At 36.0% G+C, this 27539-nt stretch overlaps 1 protein-coding gene and 1 long non-coding RNA gene across 2 annotated transcripts in view; one reads left to right on the top strand and one right to left on the bottom strand.

Moving 5' to 3' along the window:
- Nucleotides 1–27539, top strand: part of TMEM117 (transmembrane protein 117) — a 375424-nt gene that overhangs the window by 5586 nt on the left and 342299 nt on the right. The window contains exon 2 of the mRNA XM_039882251.1: nucleotides 3683–3987. Within this exon, the coding sequence (XP_039738185.1) occupies nucleotides 3711–3987 (277 nt within the window). The 5' untranslated portion in view covers nucleotides 3683–3710. The remainder of the gene's footprint in view (nucleotides 1–3682; nucleotides 3988–27539) is intronic.
- On the bottom strand, nucleotides 11470–26897 carry LOC120618256 (uncharacterized). Its single transcript, XR_005657198.1, has 3 exons — nucleotides 26703–26897; nucleotides 14650–14736; nucleotides 11470–12259 (listed from the first exon to the last, which is right to left on the bottom strand). It is a non-coding gene; the product is annotated as an uncharacterized LOC120618256 (long non-coding RNA).

The raw sequence follows: 27539 nt of genomic DNA, 5'->3' as shown, positions 1-27539 counted from the left end.
TTAGTCATAGTGTTAATGCAGAGCCTAGTGCTGAAATGAGATGGCGTTGGGTGGGGACACATCATTGTGGTCTTTGGCCTCCCCTGCTCTTCTCTTCCCTTAATGGAAGCTGATGGTAGGTTTCTCTGCCTTCTTCTCATCCTTCCTAAGCAATGACGAGGCTTCTTTTTTGGAACGTATCACTCAGCTCATCCAGGAGGTGTTTGTTGATAGCCCACTATGATTGGCACTGTGCTGTGCCCTGGAAGTAAAAGTCTCCTCTCTGAGGACCTATGATCTAGTTAGGAAGAGAAACACATAAATAGATCACCTTACTATGATATGCTAAGAGCCAAGATAAAAGCACATTTCATTAAGATAAAAGCTCGTCCAAGGTTGTAGAATTGAATTTAAAAAAATTAAAAGGGTTTGCTGACTATGTATACTGTGTAGCATAGTCAGTTTGAACAACCTCAATCCTGGCTTGTTAACATTAGAGTCACCAGATGATCATATTGATCATAAAGATTTATGTGAGCTACAGAAGTGAAAACAATTTTGGTGCTCTGAATATCTGGTACCCAAGGAACTAGAAAACAGGGCCAAGATACCTAGGCAAATTTTTGGCAACCCTGTGTATTAAATCCAGAAGTAAGGATCAGCAGAGGTTTTATTCAAGTTATTTTGTAGGTTTTGAAATTTAGAATCCCTAGAAGACATCGCTTCAGCTTTAGAGTACAAGGCAAGAATAAATATCATCTGGTTTAGAATAAAATAAAACAAACAAACAAACAAATGATCAATAACAGGTCCCTGTTCATTTGGTTAATATCTAAGTCACTGAATCTGTTAGTGGAAATTAAGAATAAACTGTAAACATAATGAGAAATACCTTATTGGAAGAAGCACTTCCAGCTTTGAGGTCTATTAGAAAAATCAGGGCTAGGAATGGATTTGGATTTAAATGCTGGCTCTTCCACTTCCTGGCTATGTGACTTAAACAGTCAGCAACTGCTCTAAGCCTTCGTTTTCTTCCCTGTAACATGGAAGTGATACTAGCAATACAGTAGGAATTAAAATCTGTACTACTTTAGGACTGTTGCTCAATACTATAGTTCTCTCTCTCGAAACAATATACATAGTGGAGAGGAACAGCTATCACTCACTTTTTTTTTTTTTTGAATGTTCTAAATCAGTTTGAGCATGAAGGCATTAGCTCACGAAGCGAGATTCTGAAGTTAAAAACAACAATAAATTAAGAGTATGCCAGCCCTCCACAAAGCGTTTATTAAAAAAAGAATCAAGATCATATGTATTCCGTGTTCTAAATTTTACTGCCTTAATTGTTTGTAGGTAGGGGCAGGGGAGATGTTGGTCCAACTACATCAGAATTCCTCACGAGTAAGAGAAACAACATAGAAACCTGTTAAGCAACTTCTTAAATGATACCCTTATCCAGTTCTGATGGCATGTAGGAACTACTCATTGGCCTTGTTATGATTTCTGTGTAATTCTCTTGTTGTGGTGGTCTTTGGACATTTCCAAAGATGTTGGATGAAATTCAATTGACAATTGACCCATTCTGACATCCTTACATATTGAATGCCATAAATATACATGATATTCATTTTTGTTCTTTATTGCTTTCTCTGCTCTTTTTGGTGTGAGAACCACACAGGTTTCTGCTGTGGTACTGAGTGATAAATTGCACATTAAAAAAAGAAAAGAAACTTGTAAAAATCACCATTACTAAGTGTCTGAGCTGCAGCCCCTGGGAACATATTTCAAAGTATTCACAAAGATCACAAGGGACTTGAGATTACTTCAATGATTAATCCAAGTCACAGTGACTGTTTTACTGAATTTTATTGTCAATGCTTTTGTGTGCTTACATTGCTTTTCTAAAATACTTAAGACAAGTCTTCATTAACTTAGATTGTGGCTTTAATTGACAGTCATCAGCCTAGAATATTGGATTGAGATTTGGGGTCCTTGGAACCTATTCTCAGATCTTTCACTGAGTTAGAGTTACTTCAGACTTGTGGCTTGATCTTTGTACTTTTAGCCATATATATGGCTTATATTTTTTTTCCTGTGTTATAGAAGTATACAGAGTAAATATAATCATCTTTAGAGAAGAATGTATCTCTACAAGGCATTCAAGGATGACATCTCTGAGGCTGGGCCCTGGGTCTGCCCTCTCAGGCAGGGAAAATGCCTTGAGCTGATCTGGCTGCCTGCAGGGGATAGAGATCAGGACTTGGGGTCAGACTTCAGAGGCTCAAATCAGAGCTCTACTGCTGGGTGGCTTTGGGCAAGTTACATAATCTGTGTGAGCATCATTTCCTTGCCTGTAAATGAAGTGACAACAGTATTTCAGAGGGTTTTTATGACAAAAATGAAATCATAAGGCGTGCAGACATCTAATATAGAGCCTGGATGTCAAATACTGTTGGCTTTGTAAGGGTCCTTCTTTTCTCTCTAAATAAATTGAGAAAGAAGAAGAAAGAATTGGCAGATCGTGGTCAAATTTTATCTTTATTATCATTTTTATCCTAGATTTAATCAGTTTAATTTTTGGAAGGAAAAAAAGATATATTGCTTAGTCTGAGCACCATGCGGGCTCACCAAAACTGAACCCCAGAATCAGACTTAATCGCCCAGTCACAGTTCTGATGGACCCAGTAAGGCTTGTGTTGTTAATGTGCAGGCTGGCTCTCAAAGAGGGAAGAGAGGAGCTGAGCGAGACTTTGGATGTGGGGTCTGGAAATCAGCATTTTAAGAAAACTTCTGTACTTCCAGTGCACATCTAGGTTTTTGACTCACCGCTGTAGGCATGTCACCTATTTTTCGATGCCTCTGTGCCTTTGCATATGCCTAGATTGAGCAACCTTGCCTTTGTCACTTGGGGAAAATAATCCTACTAATTTTCCAATCTCAAACTTGGGTATCTCCTCCTCTGCGAAATCCTCCCCTTTTTCCTCACTTCCCACAAGCAGAGTGGCCCAGCCCCACCTAGGTGCAACTATTCTGCCATAAATTTAGCTATTTCATAAAACTTATTCTGTGTTGAAATTATTTGACAACTAGATTGTGAACATATTTTATAAAAGTCATACATGTTCGTACATTTGTCAATGTTGAGAAAAAGATCTGAAAGTATAGCCATCAAATTATTAATGTACATTAATAATTTGGAGGAATTAATAATGGAGGAATTTGGGCAGAGGAAGATGTTTATTTTTTAATAATGTGCTCAGTTTACTTCTACGTTGCTTTAATTTTTAAATGAGTTTGTGTTAATGTTTGTAACATAAAAATAATTTAAGAGATGAAAAGTATTGTGTTGTTTTTCTGTTTCTTCCTCTTTCATGCTCTGCATTTCCTCTTGAAATGACCTCTACATGTTGTCTCAGTCATCCAAATTTTGGACAATGTTCTGCCATCTCCTATCCCGTCCTTTCCCTCTACTCTTTTATTCTTCTTTCTTAAATCTCACTATCATCATAGGTATGATTAGATAATGGGGAAAGGACAATATTTACTTTCCTCAATCTCAGGCTTGTCTTGATGTCATAAGTAGGAACAGGTATCATCTTTTCCAAATACTTCTTTATTGAGCCATTATACATCTGAACAGGCAATAAGAAGAGAGAGATTTTTTGTTCTTCTGCTCTAACCTTATGTTTCTTTTCTTATGCAGGTAAACTACGGAATTGAAGTTTTGAAGGATGGGTAAAGACTTTCGTTATTATTTCCAGCATCCCTGGTCTCGCATGATTGTGGCTTATTTGGTCATCTTCTTTAATTTCTTAATATTTGCGGAGGACCCAGTTTCTCATAGCCAAACAGAAGCCAATGTTATTGTTGTTGGAAACTGTTTTTCATTTGTAACAAATAAATACCCTAGAGGAGTTGGCTGGAGGCTTCTGAAGGTGCTTCTGTGGCTACTCGCCATTCTCACAGGACTAATAGCTGGCAAATTTCTGTTTCATCAGCGTTTGTTCGGTAAGTACCTGTGAAATGCAATGTTGATAATTATTCAATTTCTATTCTTCAGGATAGAGCTTTGTTATTTTTAAATGGCAAATTAAAATGCATTTCGGTTTGCTCTTCAGCCATATTTGTTACCCACTGTTGTAGCTAGGTTCTTCAGCTATTCTCTGTTTAATGAAATTAGCATGAGGTAAAATTAATGCTGAATTTTATTTAAAAAAATGGCTGTAGATATAAAATGAATGTATGCATAGTCTTATCTAGAGAAGACATGAAAATTGCCCTTTCCCTGTAAATGGTACCTAAGTATAGTATCATAAATAAATCAGAATTGGCTTTAAGATGTTTATTTTGAGCCTATATTAGTGAGGAATTTCTCGGGATTAAGCAACAGAAAAAGAGACTAAATTAGTTTAAGATAAAAAGATAATTTACTAAAAGGGTATTGGGTTATTTCACAGAGACTAAAGATAGAATGCATTTTAATAATTGGGATAAATGGAACGAGGAGTTTGAATTTTGTGAGGGTGTTCTTCATCTTGACTTCTCTATCATATCTTTATTCACCATTCACGGTGAAGATCATTTTATATCCACATGGAAAAACTGGCTTGATGCTCTAGATCCCAAGTTTCAACTCTCAGGGAAGAAACTGAAGTGAACCCAGTTTGGCTTGGGTTTTCATCTCTAGTGTAATTGATTTTGGTCAGGAGGTGGGTGATATTTATCCAACAAATATTCATTGATTACTTGTTACATGCAGGCACTATTCTAGATAGTGAATCAAAAAGGCGAGTCTGGAAATTTGGTTAGAAACTTATGTATATGTTCTGTTTAATCTCTACTTACTCCTCAAACTATTGCCATCTGGTTCTATTATATAAATATATAAAATGTTCAAATTTTATATTTATTATACATGTACATAGTTTAAAAAGTTTGTGAGGAAAAAGAAGAAGGAAATAGGAAGTCGCTAAAAATGAGAGAAGGACCGAAAATAGTTTTTTGATTTTTGTTTTTGGTGGTGATGGTTTCATTTGCGAAGTGAGACTGATCTGCTCGTTGTTGTGGGAAGAAGACCTGATAAAAGTCAGGTGAAAATATAGAAGAAAGGCAGCATTTCTGAAGATTCCTTAGTTGTGTGACATAGGACACACATAGAAGTAGTGGCCTTAGAGAAGTCAAGAGGAAGGACCCCGGTTCCTCAGAAATAGTCATAAGTGAGATAAAGATTGGTTCTCTAATAGGTAAGATTAAAGTGGAAGGGTAGAAAGGTATGTGCTTTCTTATGGTGATCTCTTTTTCATTATGAAGAGGAGGAGCTAAAGATAAAGATGGAGAGATTAGATGATACAAGGAGTTTAAGAAAGTGGTCAAGGTTTGGCACAGTGACCTGAATGAGTGTGTAAGTGAACAGACTAGGGACAAATGAAAGGGTTACTGATTATCACTGAGGAGTGTTGAGGTTAGACCCTATGAATATGAATGACACCAGTCTACATTGTTGAACAGTTTTCTCTGTGAGACTCAGTCACCTGGAGCAGAATTTGAGAGTGATTCATCTGGGTGGAGACTGCTCAGGCTTGCTGTATTGAAAACAAAGGATAGAAAATAAATGGAGGGTTCTAATAAAAGAGTTATTGATTTGATTAACAGGGGTTCTGTCTGTTCATGAAAAGGAGTTGAGGAAGATGATAATCTGGGAGGAGTGGGTAAGGGCCTGGAGATTTGAAAGAAACTGAACAGGTGAAATGGAAGTAAGAAAAGGGAAAGGCCTCGTGGGTGTGGTTAGATGACGTGCTATAGCAGAATTACAGCCCTTCTTTAGTAGTGATTCCAAACTAGGGTGTGGTCTTCAGAGAATGGATGCTAAAGGAAGGTGGTGAGAAAGGTCATTGACACAGAGGATATCTGGGACCTGGGTGTTAGTTGGGCTTCCCACTAAACTTTTGAACAAGCATGGTGCTCTGCATAGTAACCATATGGATAGAAGTGGCTCAAGGTGGGGCTGGCGTGAGGGGCGAGGGTCATTTTCCAAAAATGAGTGGAGGGTGCTGGGCAGACAAAATAATAGATATCCATCACAAGCGATGACGGAATATGTTGTAACTCATTCATGAAATTTGTTCAGTGTGGAAAGTTAAGGCAAACTTAAACCAAAATATCCAATTTGGAGAAAAACTTTCTTTGTATATTAAAGACTGATTGAGACTGATATGGTCAAAGTCATGGTATTAATAATAAGGACAGATCATTTCGTTTTGTAGTTGCTACATCTTATTAAGTTATTCTATTGCAGAGTCTTATCTATTATATTAAAATCACATTTTAGTCATAGCTTACTTTTTAATTCTCCTGTTGGTATAAATAATTCAGCCCTGAAAATTAACTCCAGATTCCAAGTGGTATATTGAGTACAAATTATTTTAAAATAGTGTAAAAAGTGTCTTATTTTTTAATTTATTTTTGCTTACTATAGTAAAGATTCTATAACATAATCAGCTTTATCATTTCCACTTGGCAACATGGCAATTTCCTTCCGCTTTTTTTTTTTTCTTACTAAAAGTCTACAAAATTATATGGGGTATTAGAGAAAGAATGATAGCCTTTTGCAAATTTTGGTGATAAGTGGATAAGGCAATGGACTCCCGATGGAATTTTCTAATGAACTTGAAACTTGTCTTCTCCTTCTGTCTCCTTTCATCTTTATGGCCATTGTTTCTTCCTTCATTCACAAACACTTAATCATTTGCTTCTAATAGTTCTCTCCTCCCTAACACATTCTGGATTTTGCTACTAGAATAATTTTTTCTACATGGCTAAATGACTCCTATCACTTACAGAACAAAAATCTAACTCCTTTGATTGGTGTCTAAAGCTTATTGTGATCTACTCCTGCCTGACTTCAAAGCTGATCTTTTGACATTGCACATTGTGCAGAATTATTTGCTTGTTCTCCAACTCGTGAGAGGAGGAGCTAGACTGACGTGTAGATAAAGATATAGAAGAAAGACAGCATCTCTGAAAGTTTCTTTGATCTGTGACTTAGGACACAGGTAGAAATAATGGCCTTAGAGAGGACAGAAAGAAAGACCCCGGTTCCTCAGAAATAGCCTCTCATGTTTCCTCGTGACTCTGTGCCTTGGCAAGTGTGCTCTCCAGTAGCTATCATGCTCATCCTCTCCTTGTTAAGTTAGCTAATTTATCTTTTCTCTTCACATTCAAGTTTAAGCATTATCTCCTCTGTGATACTTTCTTTAACTCTCTCCAGTCTGTTATCTTCCTTCTGGGTTCCACTTGTGTCCACTTGCACTAAAGAGAGTATATCAGGATACTCTGGAACTGACAGCCATGAAACATTTTGGAAAAGAATCCAACATTTAATGCAAGCATAAAGGTTATTCTTATTGGCTTGGAATGTAGTAAATGTTTCCACCTTTGTTCTCAAGTAACTATCACTTAAACATAATTAATTTTTTAAAGGCCATATTTAAACCTTACCAATTTGTTAATATAAACTTGTGGTCAGTGATGGTGATGGTAATGATGGTGTATGTATATTGGAAAGAGGGGATTGTTAGTTATAAGTCCAGAAATTTTTGTTATAGATATCGGAATGATTTACAAAATAATCAGAATCATTTTGTGAGATCAATTAAACATTTTTTTTTGTAATTCTGTTATGAAATGCCAGATACAAATATTAAACAGAATGCCACTATCCCTTTTATTGCCCCTTTCATTTCATTAATTTGTGAGTCTTCTCTGATTTATTTTCTTATGGAAGGTCTCTTAATAGACTCCAAAAGGACAACACAATATTGCCAATTTAAAGCATGCATGAGGGAGAATGATTGAGTCTGTGAGCACATGATTAATCTAGTTCATTGGTTAAAAGTTTTATTTGTTAATGATATAAATATAACAATTTTGTGTCTATTTCAGTTAGCAACATGAAACCCTCTGATGCTTTATAATTTGTAGTGAGAATTATCCCAAATAAAAACGGTGACTCTTACAAATTTGAAAGTCCATGTTATCAGAGACAAAAATTATTTTAAATTATTTCCCTTTCCCCTTTGCTGTATGATCAGAGTAACATGAGCGAGTTGGTTTTCCTACATGTTAGCACTAAATCTTTATGATTTTAGACTTGTCACAAATCTCAAATTTCCCAAAAGTGGAAAATAATTTAGGAGCACATGTGAAATCAGAATTGATGTATTTTAGAAAAATTTCTTTAGATTTAATACTGAATCTTGTTGAAGTATTATATTAGGATTTATGAAAATTGGATTCCATTGGAATGTCAGTTTTTATGCTTCCAATGCCTCCCTTTTCCATTTGTTTGGAATATTTCATTAAAAAAAGAAACGTGCTCAAAAAAACGGCATCTTAGCCTTTGGAGGATTATACATGAGCGATATCCATGATTAGAGAAATCTAAAATTATTATGCTGATAAGACATACAAAGGGGAATTTAATTTTTGAGCTTATTCAAGAAATTATTTTTATTCCAAAAAAGAATTGAAATGATTTACACTAACATATATGCTTAATAAAACAGGAATAGAAAATGAGGGCACAGAAAAGAGAGAAAATCTAATATATTTGATTTCATGAGTTTTGTTACTTTGTTGGTTTTATTTCTTAGGAGACTGAACAAAAGGAGAAATGTGATACATTATATAGCTCTAAATATTAGAAATGATAAAAATTGCAAGCTTTTATAAGGGAAAACTTTCTTTGCACTAAATTCTGGAATTTTCTTGCTCTAAATTCTGGTAAAGAATTTCTTTTTTTTTTGCTTCATACAGGAGACACTGAATGGTGAAGTGGGAAATGCAGAAATGGATTTTATATTCTTGTATCTTGATGCAAACTTTCACAAAAGTTTAGAGTATAACTTTTGAGCATGAAAGCAGTTCTGTGACGTTCATAGTGCCTGAAAGTAATTCTATGAAGGGCAAAATGATCAAAGTCTAAGTAATGCCTTCTGATTGAGTAATTTTATTCAAGGATGGATCTTCGAACATCAAGATTGGGACAAATGTATTTCTCCAACAAACTCTCTTTGCTGTTTATCTTCTCTCTGTTTTTTTCTTTCTTTCTTTCTTTCTTTTTTTTCCCCTAAAGTGTAGAGAGCCTCTATTGGTTGCAGTTTTCTTTTTGACATGGTTTGAGGGTAGGCCAGTCAGAATGAGTTGACAGGTATAACATATGAAAATGATTCTGAACCTCTCTTTATCTTAACACATTGTTTTTTTTCAAAACATATATATTTGTGTATATATTTATATAAAATTTTCATTAATATATGGTTTCCTAGCCATACCATAAGCCTTATGAGGGCAGAGATTATATTGTATTGCTTATCACTTAATCTCCGGTACTTAAATAATGCCAGAAACATAGTAGTATTTGATACATTTGAATGAAGAAATAATGTTTCTTTGTCTTTTACACGTTTTATTTGCCAGTGTTAATATTGCCTTTTTATAGTAAGCTTTAGAAGGGTATTTATTTGTTCATTCATAGAATGTGAGACATGGTCTCAGCTCTTAAGGAATTTAAAATCTGATTAAAGAGACAAGATACATATGCATGAAAAATTAATTACTCTGATAATACAAAGAATTACATATCAAGCATCAAATGAATAGTGCAGACTGTGAGAGCTGTGGCAGTTCAAGAAGGGAGATCGTGGTGGGCCAGGAAGGCAAAAGAAAACTTTGCTGCCAATGTGAGATCTAAGCTGAGTCTGAAGCATGAGTGGGATTCAAATAATCAGATATGATGCAAAGAATTCATTACAAATTTTTGGCCATGGCATAGATGGTGTGAGCAAAAGAGATGAGAGCAACTTAACTATTTTTGGAGTGTGGAAACACTGAGGAGATCATGCTCATTTTGACTGGAGTGAAAGGTTTGTGTTAGGGAAGAGCAGAAGGTGTGGTAGAAAGGTAGGCTGAGTCTAAATTCTTTGGTCTTTTAATGCCAGTCTCATACTTTGGATTTTATCTTTTCCATTATGATAATTGAATCAAGGAAAGTATTTGAACAAGATGGGAGATGATGACAAGATTAATCTGGAATCAGAATCTAGAGGAAATTGGAGAGAGATTAGTGGAGTAGAAAGGAAGTAGGACAGTAGTTTTGGAGCCTCTTTCAGTCATTCAAGCTTGATATTGTTTGGGCCAGTCTGGAATACAGATGGGACAGTGGGCAGCAGGATGGCGAGATATGGAACCTTGTGAAGCATCAACAACTAACGGGATATGAGGAGATGAGGAGATGGGTGAAATTATGGGTAAATAGGAAAATTGGGCTGGGTGACTAAGGGAATGATTATCTCATTTAAAAAAGGAGAGAATCATTAGGAGAATCTAGTTAGGATAATGAGTTCAGTAAATGATGGGTTCAGGTAATCAGAATGTAGGTGATGGCCCATTTACCTTGAATAGTGCTCAGAACAGTACGGTGTGGGTTTACGAAACTTAATTCAGGCCCACCATGTTTTATCCAAACCTTGCGACTAGATGTATTTCAGAATTTAGTGCATGTGCCTATATTTAGTAGCTCACCCTATGGGACTGAGGAAATACTCCATCATCAAACACGTGAATGTATCTGTAGCTGAATATATGTGTATTCACATGATGTGGTATCAATCAAAACTAGAAACAGCCTCAGATCAGTTCAGGTTAGGTTTTGCTGCTAAATGAATTCAGGTTTGGTCTGGTCTTTCCAAAAAATTAGTTACAAGGATCAGAGTCATTTGGATTTCAGAATTACAGAAACTAGATACTGGACCTACGCTTAACTATAAGCAACATTTAATATATGTGTTTGGTTCCCTCCAAATATCCAGCTGCCTAGAAATCATGATTCTTTTTTAGAAGCCTGTCTTAAAAAAAAATAGCTTGACTGATAACTAGGTGTCTGTAAAAGAATACATGTTGAAAGTATATTTTCTTATGTTTATATTATGCAAAATATTAAGAGTTTGCTATTTTTTGTTTACCTATGTTTTAGTTTTAAACAGGAAGTTCTGAATAAAGCATTCTCAATACATCCAGAAATTTGAGAAAACAAATTCTAGGAATTTTTTTCTTTTGATTTATTTTAACAAAAGGCTATTTCCCATAAAAGGCCAAGTAACTCAGCAATGTTTTGTCATTTAATGAATTTAATAAAGCTAAATGCTTTTTATTTCCTATTGTCTTAGCTTACATCTAGTTTGAATATTTTTCTTTGTGTTTGAGCTATACATATGACTTTATCATTTTAAGATAGAAAAGATTTAGACATTCTGGAAATTGAGGGCAAGATAGTCATGGTGATATAAGACATTAAAGCATGAAAAAAACAGATTTAATCATATATTTAGAAAGGAAAACCATTATTTTAATGCAATGATGTGAGTATGATTTTACCTCTTTTGTGTTAATTTGAGATCTGAATAGCTGAATAGTATTAATGACCCTCAAATTTATTCTGATAGTTGATAGTAAATTAAAAAAATGTATATTAACACTACTCAGGGCGATTGCCAACAATTGATTATTGTGAAAAGTGTACTATCAAGGCGATAAGGACTTTTATTTTGGAAAAATTACTTGGAATAAATGCTGTACATAGAGCCAGTTCCTACTTAGATAGAATATCTATAGTTTTAAGCTTTGTCCTCACAAAATACAATATATATTTGATACTCATGATAGATATTATTTAAATGTTTACCACCATCTTCATTCTTAATCAAGGTATACTGACTGCTGGAATCTTCATTTTTCTCAATACTTCAATTGTCAACATGTAATTCCTTTTTGTAGAGTAAAATAATTTGTGTCAGAAGTGACCACAGAATTCAAGTGAGAGAAAAATGTTATTCTCATGCTTGGAGTGGCCTTTAACATAAAGAAAAAAATCAAGGTTTTTGATCACGAAAGGTTAGACGAAAGCTAGGTAAGCTAGGAAATTATTGACATTTAGATTAAAATAGTCACCAAGGAACACCTGTCTTCATAGATAAATTTGATGTCTAAGTTATTGAACTTGGTCGCCCTTTACAAAAAACTTGTCCAATTACTTTAATGGTCTCTCTCATAGAACAGGAAAGGAAGGCGAGGGTGGAAATCCCAAGTACACAGCTGTTCCTCCCACACCTGCTGATTAGTTGCCTTCATTAGTTTGCAGTACAGTAAGTTGTGCATCCATTAGCAGTACAGGGCAGTCAGCTGCAGCTTTCAATGTGATAGGATCATCTGGTTGCTCTAGTTCCTGCAGGACAGAGGATACAGACACTGTGAGAGGATGCCTCAAGGACTTATTAATAAAACTGACTCAGGTTAGAGCATTGTAATTAAACAATTATTAACCACGTGCCTTTCTAGCTACTTTTCACTGTACTTGATAGAGATGAGTCATTCAGGGACCAAGGCACACTTTCCTTACCAGGTCTGATTATTGCCTCTACTCCTCATTTCCCACCTTTGGGAAGTAATGGTAGGAATTTCTTCTGAAAGCCACTATCAAATGGAATTGCAGCAGGCAGACCCAGCATCTGGTGCTGAGAGAAACCACTTTACTGATGAGTGGAATGTAACTGGCCAGGGTGGAATTCGACAACTGGTTAAACAATACGGAGTAAAATTGGAAGTGAAGAGTGCTTGATCACTTGATTCTTTAAAACCACATTGATAGATATTCTGTTTGTTTTTCAAATAATGAGGTAAATAGTCCTTGGTGGAAGAAGAGTGTGATTTGAGAAGACACTGACAAATAAAAGTTTTCCCTGGTTTGTTTTCTATCATTAATTCCTACAACTAGAATCATTTCTTAAAAATGTATTCACTAGATTATTGTGCTACTTGGAGGTGTGATGAACGAGCAAGGATGTTAACAGTTGGCATCATTGTGAGGTTTAGGTCCAAAGGGTAAGTGTTGGTAGGTGGGAGGATGTAGGAGACTATTCTGATTTAGTAGCTGTGTTTCTGTGCCAGATTTTGGGTAGAAGGGGGAAGAATATTAGAAGACCCAGGGGTCCACAGGACATCAGGCTGGAATAAGGGGTACATAGCCTTTCCAAAAACAAACCTTAGTTGCTTTCCAGTGGTGGCTGTGAAAGTGTCTATTTGATTTTGGTATTGATGATAGTCAAAACAGTTCTGTTGTTTTTGATTTGCATTTTTATCATGCCAGCGACCCATACTTATTGTCAATGGATAAACAGAAACGTACAGGAGTGACTTGCCTGACTCCAAGGTCACAACAATAGCCAGCAGTAAAATTAGAACATAAACCGAATCCTCCTGATTTCCAGACAGGTGCCTTTTCAGGCGTCCCAGATGGTGCGTTGGCAGCCAACAAACCTGTCTGCCTTGTTTGCCCTCAGGGCTGGGTTGTGCTGGGCCACTCCCTGCAGCTTTGCTCCACTTTGTGCTCAGGGATAGTTTCTGGCAACACCTCCTGCCTGACCAGCCTTCTCTTTTGGGTAAGAAAAGTTATTTAGTTGACCCCACTAGAGACTGTATGGCTCCAGAACAAAGCTTGTCTTCGTGGCTGACCCAGAAGCTCCCCACACAGTGCTTCCTGCCCTGGCAGCCATCAGTAACCTTAAATTCTGTGCTGGGCTTTACTTTTTCTCTTGATTCAAGAGGAATGTGATTACATATCAAGATTTCCCTAGGCTGGTCCATGCTTGTTATACTACTTGTGTGTCCTTGGGGACATGCCCACAGACATGGATAGACCAGCTAAGAGAAGACAAGCAACTGCACACATAATCTCAAGAGGGCAAGTTTGAACTTACCTTCCAGCTACCTAGGGAAGTTAATGTTTATACTGTAAATTTTTAAACTTCATATTTTCTTGCCTCAACATTCCTGCAGACAGGCTGTGAGCACCCTGCCCTGCCCAGTTGACCAGTTTTACCAGAATGATAATGCTTCCCTTCCTTGCCCTCTTCCCACTGTGACCTAGTGACATTCAAACACACCAATGAAATCTCTTTGTACCTTTTGATTATATATGCCTGATCTCCCCAAAAAGCACTTGCCCATGGGTCCTTACTCTCTGGGCTCCCCACCTGCTTGGCTAAGCCTGCTCTTTGGTCCTTAATGCCCCCTCCCCCCAACATGGCCCTTTTGTGGTACACAGTGACTCTGTCTCTCTAGGACTTGTGAGTACAATTACTGTTGTTTTCTTCCTGTGTCTTCTCTTGTGACCACATGAAACTGACCATCTCATGAAAGAATATAAAGCAATGTTTTCTGTTCTTCCCAATTTATTCCTATTTGAACTATACCATTTTTCAGCATCATCACTGACAAACATATCAAGTACCTATCATTTGCAAAGAACAGCATTAGGTACCATGAGACTCTCTTTCAGGAGGTTGCAGTGAGCTAAGGAGATTAGACACTGACATATGAAAATACAGCTCTAAAATAACTGCATTGCCAGCATATGATAATTGCCATGTAAAAGGAATGGACAGTCTCTTCTGAAGAGACAAGAAGTCATTCCCAACAGAAATGGTCAAATAAGGCTTCTCAGTACAAGTAGGAGTTCATAAGAACCCTAGCATCTCAGGAAGCATGGAATTGGTGAGAGCTTCCTTGTTACACTTTCAGCCTGTCTCCGAGTACCTCTAATAATAGCAAACTCACCATCTCCTAGGAAGTCTGTGTCCATTCACAGTTTCTATAGTTTCTTGGGTCCGATTCTGAGCTTTGCCTTACACTTCCAGTAGAATTCTGTTGGAAGGAGAAGGAGGGCATTTCAAGCTGGACAAATGGCAAGCACAACGTTTTGGGGAAGGAAAGGACAAATGGTTTTGGGATAGAGTATAAATAGAGCAGTTTTCCTGCATCTGCAGATTTGGGTTTAGTGGAGGCAGGAAAGGAAAGCTGCAAGGCAAATTGTGGAGGGTCTTGAATTTTAGGTTCAGGAGCTTAAAATTTATTCTGAAAACAATAGGAAGCCATGGAGTAAGTCCCTCCCTTTAAAATTTTCAAGTACAAAAGTAGTACAAGCTTGTTGTTAAAAAAAAAAATAACCCAAATATGGGAAATTAAAGAAGAAAATTAAAAGTTTTTGATCAGAAGGATGACGAAATCAAAATAGGAATGTGAATGCAGGATGCCTGGCCTTGAGGCAAGGAGGTGTGTTGCAGTTGACCTCTAGTGATGAAGGCTCTGTTTAGAAGTGACAATGAGGATGGACTGGAGGGAAGCAAGGGTGTGAAGGAAGACCTGATAGCTTAAGCACACTGTTCTTTTATTAAAAACAATGTCTTCACTTTAAGAACTTCTGTTCCCTGAGTCCATTCTTATCATTTACTGAACATAAGGCATAGCAATCTGTTTCTAAAATTGGAAACTTATTAACATTAGCTCATCTTTTCTAAGTTTGCTAAAAGAAATGAATGTTTTATTCTGGTTATTTGTAACACAAGAAGAGAATTTTAGAAAAAGCAGATTTATGTTCATATATAAATATATTAAGCTGTGAAGATATTGATGCCACTGAATTTCTTTTTTGAAGCTTAGTGTTTGCCTGAATTTGTTCACTTTTTTTGGATCATGCCCATTGATTTTTCTCAGTTCACTTACAAAGTATAGGAGCCTTAAAAATATAGCATTAAAAATATATTTTGTTTACTCATCAAATACATATTGAGCATTTTCTAGGCTCTGGTAATCCAGCATTGAATAAAACAGTCTCTGTGCTGATCGAACATACATTCTAATGGGAAAAGACAGAACATAAATAAAGAAGTCATATTTTATGTCAGAGGCCTGTAAATGCTGTGGGGCAAGGAAAGCAGAGGACTGTAGGGTAGAGCCTGGGAAGTTGCCAGAATTCCTTATCTGATGAGGGGACATTTGAGCAAAGACCTCAAGTAGATGAAGGAACAACTCAAGTAGCCTTCTGGGGGGAAACTACCCAAGTCGTGAGCAGGGTGAGTATAGAAGCCCGAAGGCAGTCGTGCACGTTGAGTGTTTGATGGACAGCCAAGAGGCCAATGGCTAGAGCCAAGTGAGCAGAAGAGAGTAGAAGTGGGGTATATTGAGATGGGATAACAAGATCACAGACATTTCAATGTTAAAATGTCCCTTTCCCTTAAAGTAAAAAGAACATACGAATAAGTACATCTACATAACCTTAAGAATTTAGTTTCTAATGTAGACACACTGTATTTAAAATTGACGTTTTAGTAAAACCCTTGAGCCTTGCCTCTTAGTTTACTCTGAAATAATGCACAATCAATGATTTTTATTCTGGCAGTTTTTTTATTCTTCTGAACTCCTGGTTATAGCTCCTTTATGGGGGTTCCCACCCCATTTCCCTCCCTCCAGTGAGACATAGAAGTGAAGAAAGCTGCTTTTTTTTTTTTAATGGTGATTTATTTAATACTTTAAAAGAATGTCTCTACTCTGCAGCTGTCCCCCATCCCTGCCAGCGGTGCTAAGTCTGTAATGGTATTTTTAGCAGTGGAGGTGGGGAACATGGTCCCACAGGCAGCAGTTGTGAGGGAGTCATAATTGTTTGCTTTTAAAGTTCCGAGTCTCAGATCCATCCCCCTCCTGTAGAGTAAGAAAAGCATCTTTTTTTTGTAGGGATGAAAAGATGTTCTGTCCACATGGGGAGGTTGTAGAGATGGGGAGTTGCCAGAATTCCCAGGTTTTTTTTCCCCATTATGACCCCTGGCACAAGTCTGTTAGTTTAGCTACCTGAAAAATGATTGTATCAATTTATTTCTAGGTAGCTCTCCTAGATTATTAGACTCTGTCCCCTCACTGAATTCCGTAAACACAAGCACTTAACAATCCACCTTTAAACTAGGACAGAGAATTTACTTAATAGCTGAATTCTAAATGGCAGATCAAATTGAATATGAAAGAAGAATATTTTTACTCCTTTCCAGAAAACTATCAGCAGTGGGTGGAGGAAGATCTTCAGGGAGGAAGTCTAGATATTTTAGACTTAGAAATACAAGAAAGGTTATGCATTCATTCGTTCAAGAGATATTTCTAGAGTGCTTGTTATATGGGAAACCCAGTTCTAAGAACTGGAGATACAACGGCAAATAATAATAAAAGCAACAACAAAACATTCCGGCTTATTTTTCTCATATGTCGTACGTACACTCGGGTGGGGGAAATATAAACAATTGTGGTCATTCATATAGTTCATCAAATATTTCTGTCTCACCCATCTCTGGAACATGATGAGATTATACTTCCTGGTCTTATGATTACTTCTGGCTGGTAGATGTGAGCAGGGGTAATGTGTGGCACTTCTAAGCTAGAGCATTTGATTGCACACATAAGACCCTCCAGCTTTTCCCCCTCGTTTCCTCAGCAACCATCAGTGTTCCAGATAGTTGCCGCTCTGTGTGCCCGAGTTCAGAGTGAAGACAATGTGGAGTAGAGCCTTTAGCTGACTCTTAATGGATCAGTGTAGTAGGACAAAGGAATAAACCCTAATTGTTTAAAGCCATTGAGATTTTGGAGTTGTTATTATGCCATAACCTAGCCTATCTTGACTGATATAGAAACTTAAAAATAAACACAATTTTTAAAAAGAGATAATATCATTTCAGATAATGATGTATTCTGTAAAGAAAACAAGACAGGGAGCTGTGACACTAAATGCCCGAGGTGCAGTGTGGAGGATCCTCTAAACAGGGTGGTCAGATTAACTCCCTGTGAAGAGGTTGGATTGGAACTAAGACCTGCATGATAAGAAGGAGCTAGCCAAGTGGAGATGTGGAAGGAACACACTGCAAATCAAAGGAATAGCAAATGAAAAAAATCCATGAGGGTAAAAACATTTGGTACAGCTTGAAAAACATCAAGGATGTTCCTGAAAGCTAACGAGAGAGGAGGAAGAAAAAGAGACAGGCAGGAGATGATGATGTAGGACTTGTAGATCATGGTAAAGACATCTTATTTCATTTTAAGACTAAGCAACCTTAGGATTTTGAGCAGAGGAATGACATGACCTGATTTAGGTTTTTATAGTGATTTTCAGGTTGCTCGGGGAAAAATGGCTATATGCGGGAAAGAATGAAAGCCGGAAGACTAAGTTCTAACTGGTAGTTAGTAAGTTTCTGTGTTAGTCCTCGTGAAAGAGTATGGTGATTTGATTCAGGATGGTAGCAGTGGAGATGGAGCAAAGTTAGAAATGGAGTTAGAATGCATTTTGGAAATTGATCCCACAGGACTGGATGATGGATGCGGGTGATCATTTCAAGATATGAGGATAGATCATGTGTGAGTGTGTGTGTGTGTGTGTGTGCGCGCTTGTGTGTGTATTTGAGCAATTGGATGTATTCCGTTGCTATTTAATAAGGTTGGGAGATTGGAGGAAGAAAAGATTTGGGGATGAAAAATCAAGCTTCTATTTTGAATACATTGAGTTTGAAATGCTTGTTCAGTACAATTTGGGTATGTATGGGATTCCAGTTCTGGTAATATGAAGTAGATTGTAGCAGACTAATCTTCCTCTGGATAAAAATTATAACTATCTTATCACCCCCCCAAAAAAAAAAGATATCTATTTTAAGACATTGGAGAATGACCAAAAGAAGGCAGAAACAGGAGAGGATTCAACCTCAGTAAAAGAGAGACATACTGGAGAGATCTATGGATATGATATGTAGTTTTAACCTTGACAGTATTTCTCAGTGCATTAAGCATGGGGCCATCTATTACTGCAGTAGAAAGCCACAGTTCTCTTGATTTGTGAACTAGAGTGTGCAGTTCAGGACTGGCATAGCAGTTGGAAAGTAGTGAAGGAAATCCTGGAAAGGGCCTACCCTTGATAGACACAGTTTAACAAAACTGACTCCAGGAGAAATAATCTGAATAGCTGTATATCTAGATAATAAATTGAATTCAACATCAGAAATCTCTCCACAGAGAAATTTCCTGGCTTAAATTGTTCCATTTCTAGTGGTCTTGAGGACTTGGTGTTATCTCCTAAGCAAAAGAGAGAATCAGGATTCATTTATATGTAATTTATTTAATTTTGTATACTACTTCTTATGTGCCTGTTACTATTCTAAGCACTTTACAAATAACTTGTCAAATGGCATGACCATGTATATGGTGGTAGGGACATGAAAAGATGAAGCATAATTTCAGGAATGTTCATTTCCTGCAATATGTGCCATATACTCAACAGAAATGAACTTTTCTGGCTGTTTTCTGCCCACTAGTGACAAATTTGTGGGCACGATAGAACATACTTTCAAATGTGCAGTTTGATGGTATGATCAATTAATCAATGTCTTACTCTCGTTTTACCTCTGAATGCAGCATAGAGAACATTGTTAAAGCCTAGAATATGAGGCCCAGTTGGACGGTTTTTTGTTCTCTGCCCTTGCCTCATCCTTTTCTGCCTTTCTAACTCATGCTCTCTGTTCCTTTGCATCTCTATATATCAGATCTGTTCTTCAAAATTTGTTCCAAATGTTACCCTATAACTTGATATAAACCTCATCATCTTGCCTATTGCAGGAGTTTAAGAACATTTCTAGTTTGGCTGTCTACACAACAGTGACTAGTGTTTAGTACAACTATTTAATACAGTGACTAGTGTTTAGCAATTTTGCAACACTTAAGAATGAATTGACCTGTTATTGATTTGATTTGATAATTGATGTATGCCAACAAGAAGTTAATATTTCATAAGAGATTAATTGGAGACATTTTGTCAAGCATTTATGAGGAATCGTTTTTTTTTCTTGTGTTCAGATTACATACTAGGCCCTATTGAGTCTTTAGCCATTTGCCCAGGTATTATTCTGATAGGAAAACACCACCAAACCTATCAGTTGATGAGTTTTCTGGGTCCTACTTTAATTCCTTAGTTAATATATTTATTAATTTTTCTGTATAATTGTGCTTAATCTTAAATCATAAGTGCTCAAGGGTTACTGATGTAAATAAATGTGGCAATCTCTGCTGTTTCGTAGGGTGAATAGTGACTAAGGCATTTCAAAGTTTCCTGTCTTCAGAACCACCTGCTACCTATCTCAACCGCGGGCTCATCATTTTCCATTTTTGGCTTATATCCTGTAGTAATCAAGGATTTGCTTGGAAACAGTACTGGCACAGACCATCATTATGAGCATAGATACTGTTCTAAAAATAAATGAAAAAATTGTGCTTCTAACCATAGAAAACCTATGACTAAGGCATTGCATCTGTTTGGACAATGTGGAACTCAGTGACACAGCAGGTATTTAGAAGTGGAGAAATTCTTTTTTGTAAGATACTTTCTTGTAGGCATCTAATTTGCTAATTTTAATTTGAAAATTTTAAATAATTTTCATTACAGAGCTTTTGTGTGTCTTTTAATGTTACCAGAGAATTTGCTTACTCAATAATGGAAAATCATAAATCATTATGTGACATATTGTATTGGAAGAAGTTGAGCATGATCTGTTGATAATCCCCCAGTTGAAAAGGTAATTTTGAATTTTTCTATCTTCCAGTTAAGACATTTAAGATAATAATATATTTCCACACTCTATCATCAAGTAGTATGTCTTGCTTCATAGTGCAAAGAAATTGTGCCAAATAAAATTTAGTCAGTTTTTGAATTATTAATACCCTTAATCATATTATGCAATTTCTATACTATCCACGGATTATAGCCTACTTTTCTTCTCTTGATTCTTTTTTGGCCGAAAGAGAAAGAAAAGAAATGATGATACAGATGAGGTGATTCACTGCATTTTTGTAAAATATCTTGAAATAGAAGATTATAAAGACAGAGTCTAAAATGTAGGGGCAATAGTCAAAACAATGCAGGAAGACCAGTAGAGAACTACATCAAAGATGCCAGGGGAAACAAAATTTTAAGAAGTGGGTGCCCAGTAGCAATGAATGCTTTATGACAGAAAGATGTTGCAAAAGAGAGTCATTAAACATGGTGAGAGCTATAATAGAGATGATAATTTGTAATCAAAACTACTTCCATTTTTTCTTTTTTATGGAATGAAAATACTTTATAGGTTTAAATTCTCAAAGTATTATCTCACAGATTAAAAATGAAGGAAAATCTTATTTTTTAAAAAAATAAGCCCAGTACAGTGTAAGCAGGCACATTTAATAAGTGCTCCACAGCACAGGGATTATTTTAAAACTTAATTATTTATTTGAGAATCTATTTTAATCAAAACCATTTAGTATATGAGAGTATATTCATATTTTACAAATATATCTGAAATTCTGTTAACTCGAATATGTGATAGGAATCAAGCTCATTCAACACACTCAGATGTTCACAGTTCTAATGAACTGTTTAACAATTCATTATTTAACAATTTAACAATTTAACAATTTGCTTGCCAGGGATAATAGTCAAAAATTGAGGCTTATGCTGAGGCAGGAAGACAGTTTTGTTCATCTTATGTCATTAAAAAAGAAAACACCTCACTTTCATTTTACTCTTTTAAAGGTTTCTTTCTTTACCATTTTACCTATTGTTACTGTATTCTTTTTTCCAGTTAGTTTTTCTTTCTTTTTATGGTAATTTCCTGTTTCATGCTGAGAATCGGTTTCTTGTCCTTTACCAACATCAATACTTAAGTTTTACTATTTTATTTTTGTTTCTTAGATTCTTTTAATTCTACCTTAAAGTTATCTTGCATATATTTGTTTTCTAGTTCATTTCTTTTTATTCTTCCAGCCATCTTTTACTCATTTATCATTACAGCCAGTGAGTTGTAACTGTTTTTGTTATAGCTAGCTTGCTTTTAGTCTGAGCTATGTGAGAAGATATATTAAAAATTCATATATATTTTCACTCTTCTGTGTTGACTTCCTTCTTTTCATTTATTTCTTTTGTTCTTATTTTTATATCCTAGTTTTCCTCACTTTGGTATTTTTCTCTTTGGAATAGTAATACTGAACTTTCTTACTTTATAACATGGTAGGAGGGAACGAAAATGGTGAAGACAAGAACATTTTACTTTTCCATCACAGTGAATAGGAGAGAATTATACTTCAGTTTGTTTCTTCTCTTCAGCAGTGAGAGGTCAAAAAGATATAAACCATATTAAATCCTGGAAGATAGCCTCACCTAGTCTGTCTTCCTCAACCTTTGCTCCCACTTTTTGTTTTAAATCTGCCCAGGTTCTTGGATAGTTGATCCTACATTCTTACTGTTCTTCACTTTAAGTCCTTTGTTAGTACTTGGCACACAAAAAACACTCTATATATATCAATTGAATTAATTCAAGCTACTATCTAATGTACTTGCTTCTTCACCAAATATGCACTCAAATCCCTTTTGGAAGGGTATTGGTGTTATCAAATTGGACCCTGTGGGATGGAGTGAAGCCAGGGTAACCAAAATCCCCCTGGGGATGCAAGTGGGAATTATGTTTTTTCACTAGTAAATAACATTTGATATATGATAAGTTTTCTTTTCTAGTTTCTAAAGTAATAGGGGATCCCCAAGGGAATTGAACTGGTTAATACAAATTGTATTAATTCTCCTCTGTAAAGAACAAGTTAGCCTCAACCATTTAAGATACAATTTGCCCCAAATTATTTTATGAATGATGTATTTTTAAAAAGTGAAATACAAATAATTTCTTTGCAGCATTAAAGTAATTAAAGAAAAAATATTAGCTTTTTTCTCCCTAAAATTCAAGACAAGGAACTGAAAAGTATGGTGGGGATGTGTGTATGCTCGTACATGTGTGCATAAGTGTGTATGAGTGTAGATGTTATGTGTGTATAAAAGGATTCAGAGTCTGGTAAGACAAGAGGATAAGCAGAAAAGGCTGACCCTAAGCTGTGTTGGGAGCTGACTGCACTTTTTTAGGAATTCCAGAAGCCATATGTCTCCTACTATTGACAGTTCTGGGTGCTCAGAATCCTGGACTGGGTTTATGAGTTCTTTTGAGGTAGTTGGAGATCCACATCTGAACTTTTAAGATATGTTACTGCTTTATACTTTCAGTAGCTCAAGCAATTCAATTTGGCTTATATGTTTTTCATTTTTTTTTTCCTAAAAGTCATGCAGAATCATGTCCAATAGAGTTTCTTTCATAAATTCATTTCTCATTCTGTTTATTATTTTCTTTTCCCTTTCCCCTGACTGTGACTTTGGCCGGATTGATTATGTAGCTACTTAAAATTCAAAGAGTCTAATTTGGGACAGGGCCTAGAACAAAAACATGTTGGGCTGCTTATTTATTGTTGGAAGGAAAAATGACAAAATATCATACCATTGCTGGGTCTGGCTAATAATTAGCAAGGGAAAAAAAATCTGAGGCCACTTTGCCTGGTCTTTATGTCTCATTTTCCTCTCCTTCTCATTATATATTACTTTTTTTTTTTTTTTTTTTTTTTTTTGCAGAATATGGGTCCACAAGACCCACCCACCACATGGCTGGAAATCCCTCATTTCATTTCATTTGGTAAATTTATTCATATGGAAGAATTTGAACAGCTTAAACTTTTAGACTTCAAACTTGAATGCCTGTTGGTGTGGTTTTGATTGATTTAGTCCCTCTGGCCAAAATATTAATTATTTCAGATTTCCTCTTCTACTCCCTCTCCAGAATATCATCTAGGGGTATGGTAGAAGAGTATGCCTTTCATGATCTGCATGGTGTCCAATGACTCATCCTGTCTCTGTGGCCTTGTCCCTTCATTCTGGTTGCTGTTTGTCTTGCTGGCATTTAGGATAAAGACTAGCAGCTCATAGAGCTCAGGATTTGGTTTCTCTTAGACTATTTAGATTTGGTAGTATCCCTTGGCTGATTTGGCTGTCCAGATCTGTGACAAATTCACCTGTTGGCTCCTACCCCTGTGTCTTTGCTATGGCTAGCCTCAGCCCTGAACTCAGTTTCCTTTGGTGGTGTTCTGCCATCTTTAGCATCATTCAGAAACTTAGGCCGATCTTCAAGGTGTGGTTTTCAAGGGCACCCGACTCATTCATATCTCATGGCCAGATAGAAACAAGAAGATGAAGAAGGCCAAACTTAACTTCTTAATTACCTCTGCCTGGAAGTAGCATACATTATTTATGCTTATATTCTATTGATGAAAATATTGGAATCTTTTTTTTAAATTGAAATATAATTAACAACATTATATTAGTTTCAGGCATACAACAAAATGATTCAACACTTGTAAACACTGCAAAGTGATCACCACAATAAGTCCAGCCACCATCCGGCACCATAAAAATTACAATTTTTTTCTTGTGAATTTTTAAGGCTTTCCTTAGCAATTTTCAGATTTGCAATATAGTATTATTGACTATAGTCACCATGCTGTATACATTATATCCCCATGACCTAATTTATTTTGTATCGGGAAGTTTGTATCTCTTGATTTTACCCATCCTCCACCTTCCCTCTCCTCTGGCAACCGTTAATCTGTTCTATCTACCTGTGAGTTTTGTTTGTGTATATATATGTGTGTGTGTGTGTGTGTGTGCGCGCGCGTATATATATATATATGTATGTATATACATATTTAGATTTCAAATATACATGAAATCTCACTGTATTTGTCTTTCTCTGACATATTTCCCTTAGCATAATACTCTCAAGATCTATCCATGTTGTCACCAATGGCAAGATTCATTCTTTTTTATGGCTGAGTAGCATTCTATTGTACATATATCACATCTTTTTTATCCATTCATCCATTGATGGATATTTAGGTTGTTTCCATATCTTGTCTATTGTAAATAGTGCTGTGGCGAACATAGGGGTGCATATATCTTTTTGAATTAGTGTTTTCATTTTCTTCAAATAACTACCCAGAAGTGGAATTGCTGAGTCATATGGTAGGTCTATTTTTAATTTTTTGAGGAACTTTCATACTGTTCTTCATAGTGGCTGCACGAATTTACAATCCCACCAACACTGCACAAGGATTGCCTTTTTTCCACATCCTTGCCAACACTTGTTATTTGTCATCTTTTTCTTAATAGCCATTCTGACAGGCATGAGATGATACCATGTTGTGGTTTTGATTTGCATTTCCCTGATGATTAGTGATATTGAGCATCTTTTCATGTGTCTATTGGCCATCTGTATGTCTTCTTTGGAAAAATACTGCAACCTTAAGATCTGATTCTTAATCTTCTATCACTTATTTGCTCAATAGCCTTAGGCAATTTATAGAACTTTTACAGTACATAAGATAATAATATCTTACAGGCTTGTTAGAAAGATTAAATTATTTCAATTTTCAAATATTTTTTTGTTTTCGTGACCTATGCTCTTCACCTCTTAAAGCCCCTCCTCTTAATGTTCCTGAGCCCCCTGTCTCCTCCTGCCCTCACAAACACACAGAGAAATTTTCATTAAGGTACTACTTTTTTCAACACTATACTGAGCATAGTGCCTGATATATAGATAAATAATAAATATTTATGTTTTCTTTTTTGAATAAATGGACAAACAACAATATAAAAAATACTTAATCTTAATATTGAGAAATAACTATTTTGGGAATTTTGGCATATCTTTTTCCTCATTATCATTCCCTTTGAAATTATTTTACAAAAGTGAAATTCAATTAGGTATTTTGCTTCTTATTTAGCAATATTTTATCAGCATCTTAATAAATATATATTTATTTATATATATATTTTCATATATATATATAAATAAATATATATTTTCATAATTTTTAATGCATAGTAAACTCTCAATTTTGGTATATGCTTAGTGTTCCATTGAGTGTGTCTAATAGTTTAATAGTTTTCCTATTTTCTTCTTTTATAAAAATGTTCAAATAATATACATGTACATACAATTTAAAAAATCTATGCTCATTTGCTCAATAATTTCTTTAGGAAAAATTGCTAGAAAGTCAAAGGACATACAAATTTTTGACTTGGTATTTAATGCCAATTTGTCCTAAGAACTTTTTTTTAAAATTAAGTTTATTGGGGTAACATTGGTTAATACAATTATATAATTTTCAGGTGTACATTATAATTTAATATATGTATATTCTATTGTGTTTATCACCCGAAGTCCAGTTTCCTTCAGCTACCATATATTTGATCCCCTTTACCTACATCACCCTTCCCCTCCTCCCTCATATTTGACTCCCTTTACCCCATCTTCCTCCCCCCCTCTTCCCCCACCCAAGATCTTTGTTTTACATGAAGAAATATCCTCTTATTAGAAAGCGGCCATAATCTTTGACTCATTAATTGGGACAATTTATCCTATAGAAGTAAAAATGGTTTTATATAAATATATATGTAATTTATGGGGTTTTATTTGAGGTCCCAAATCCAATTCTAATGTGTGGGGGCAGGTTTCCCCACACCAACAACCAATTCTCCAGCTGGGTGTCCTACCTACCATTCAACTTTATTCTGACACTGTCTACCTGGAGATAGCATCAGATTCCACAGGTTAGGAGTTCGGTCCTACAAGACTGTTTCCCACTGTACCTCTTACAGAAGCCAGTTGCAAACTCAGATTATTATTACCTGTGCTTCTGACTCTTTGGCTATAAATCATAGGTTCCCCCAAACCTCTCCTTAGGTTGAATTCATTTGCTATAAAAGCTCACACAATTCAGAGAAACGTTGTAGATACTAGATTACTGGTTTATCATAACAGCATAAACTCAGTAACAGCCAGACCGAAGAGATGCATAGGGCAGGGCATGGGGGAAAGGGTGTGCCACTCTCAGCACCTATACATACTCACCAATCTGGAAACTCTCAGAACCCAGTCCTTCTGGATCTTTATGGAGGCTTCATTACATAGACGTGATTGATTAAATCTTTGGGTACTGAACTCAAACTCCAGCCCTTTTTCCCTCCCCAGACGTGGAGGTAGGATGGGGGCGGGGGTAGGATTGAAACCTCCAACCCTCCAATCCCGTGGTTTCATCTGGCAATCATCTCCCAACCTTAGGTGGGGGCGAGAAGTCACTTCATTAACATTACAGAAGTCACCTTTCTGGATCTCCTCACTTAGGAAATTCCCGGATTTTAGGAGCTCTGTGACAAACAGGGAAGAAGACCAAATATATAGATCTTATTATGAATCACAGTATCACAGGCTTGTAGCAGCAAGTAGCTGAAATCAATGTGAATGACTAAAAATAGTAAAAAGGATAAATAAAATGTAGACCATCCATGCTATACAATATTATGTTATCATTAAAAATATTTATATTTATTGACTCGTGGTGATGTCCATAATGCTAAGTGAGAAGTATAAATTGCAGAGTAATGTGCTTGGTATGATTCTATTTTTGTAAACCTAAAAAGCAAAATACACTCACACACGCACACGCACACACACACACACACTCTCTCCTACATACACGTAATCACTTTATGTATGTATGTATTTTGTTTATTTATTTGAACATAAAAAAGCTGTGAAAGATACGCTTAGTTTTTTAAAACTGTATCTTATGCAGTGTGTATGAATACTTCTCTGTATTGTTTCACATGCTACAATGGAGAAGTTTACCTTTCGAAATAAAAAGTTAGTAACAAAAATAAAGACAAAAATCACAGCCCTAACAAAGTG

The sequence above is a fragment of the Pteropus medius genome, unplaced genomic scaffold, assembly GCF_902729225.1.
Source record: "Pteropus medius unplaced genomic scaffold, Ma_sr-lr_union100, whole genome shotgun sequence".
NCBI classification, from domain to species: domain Eukaryota; kingdom Metazoa; phylum Chordata; class Mammalia; order Chiroptera; family Pteropodidae; genus Pteropus; species Pteropus medius.
The sequence above is the reverse complement of the archived record's forward strand: the minus strand, read 5'-3'. Positions and strand labels throughout refer to the sequence as shown.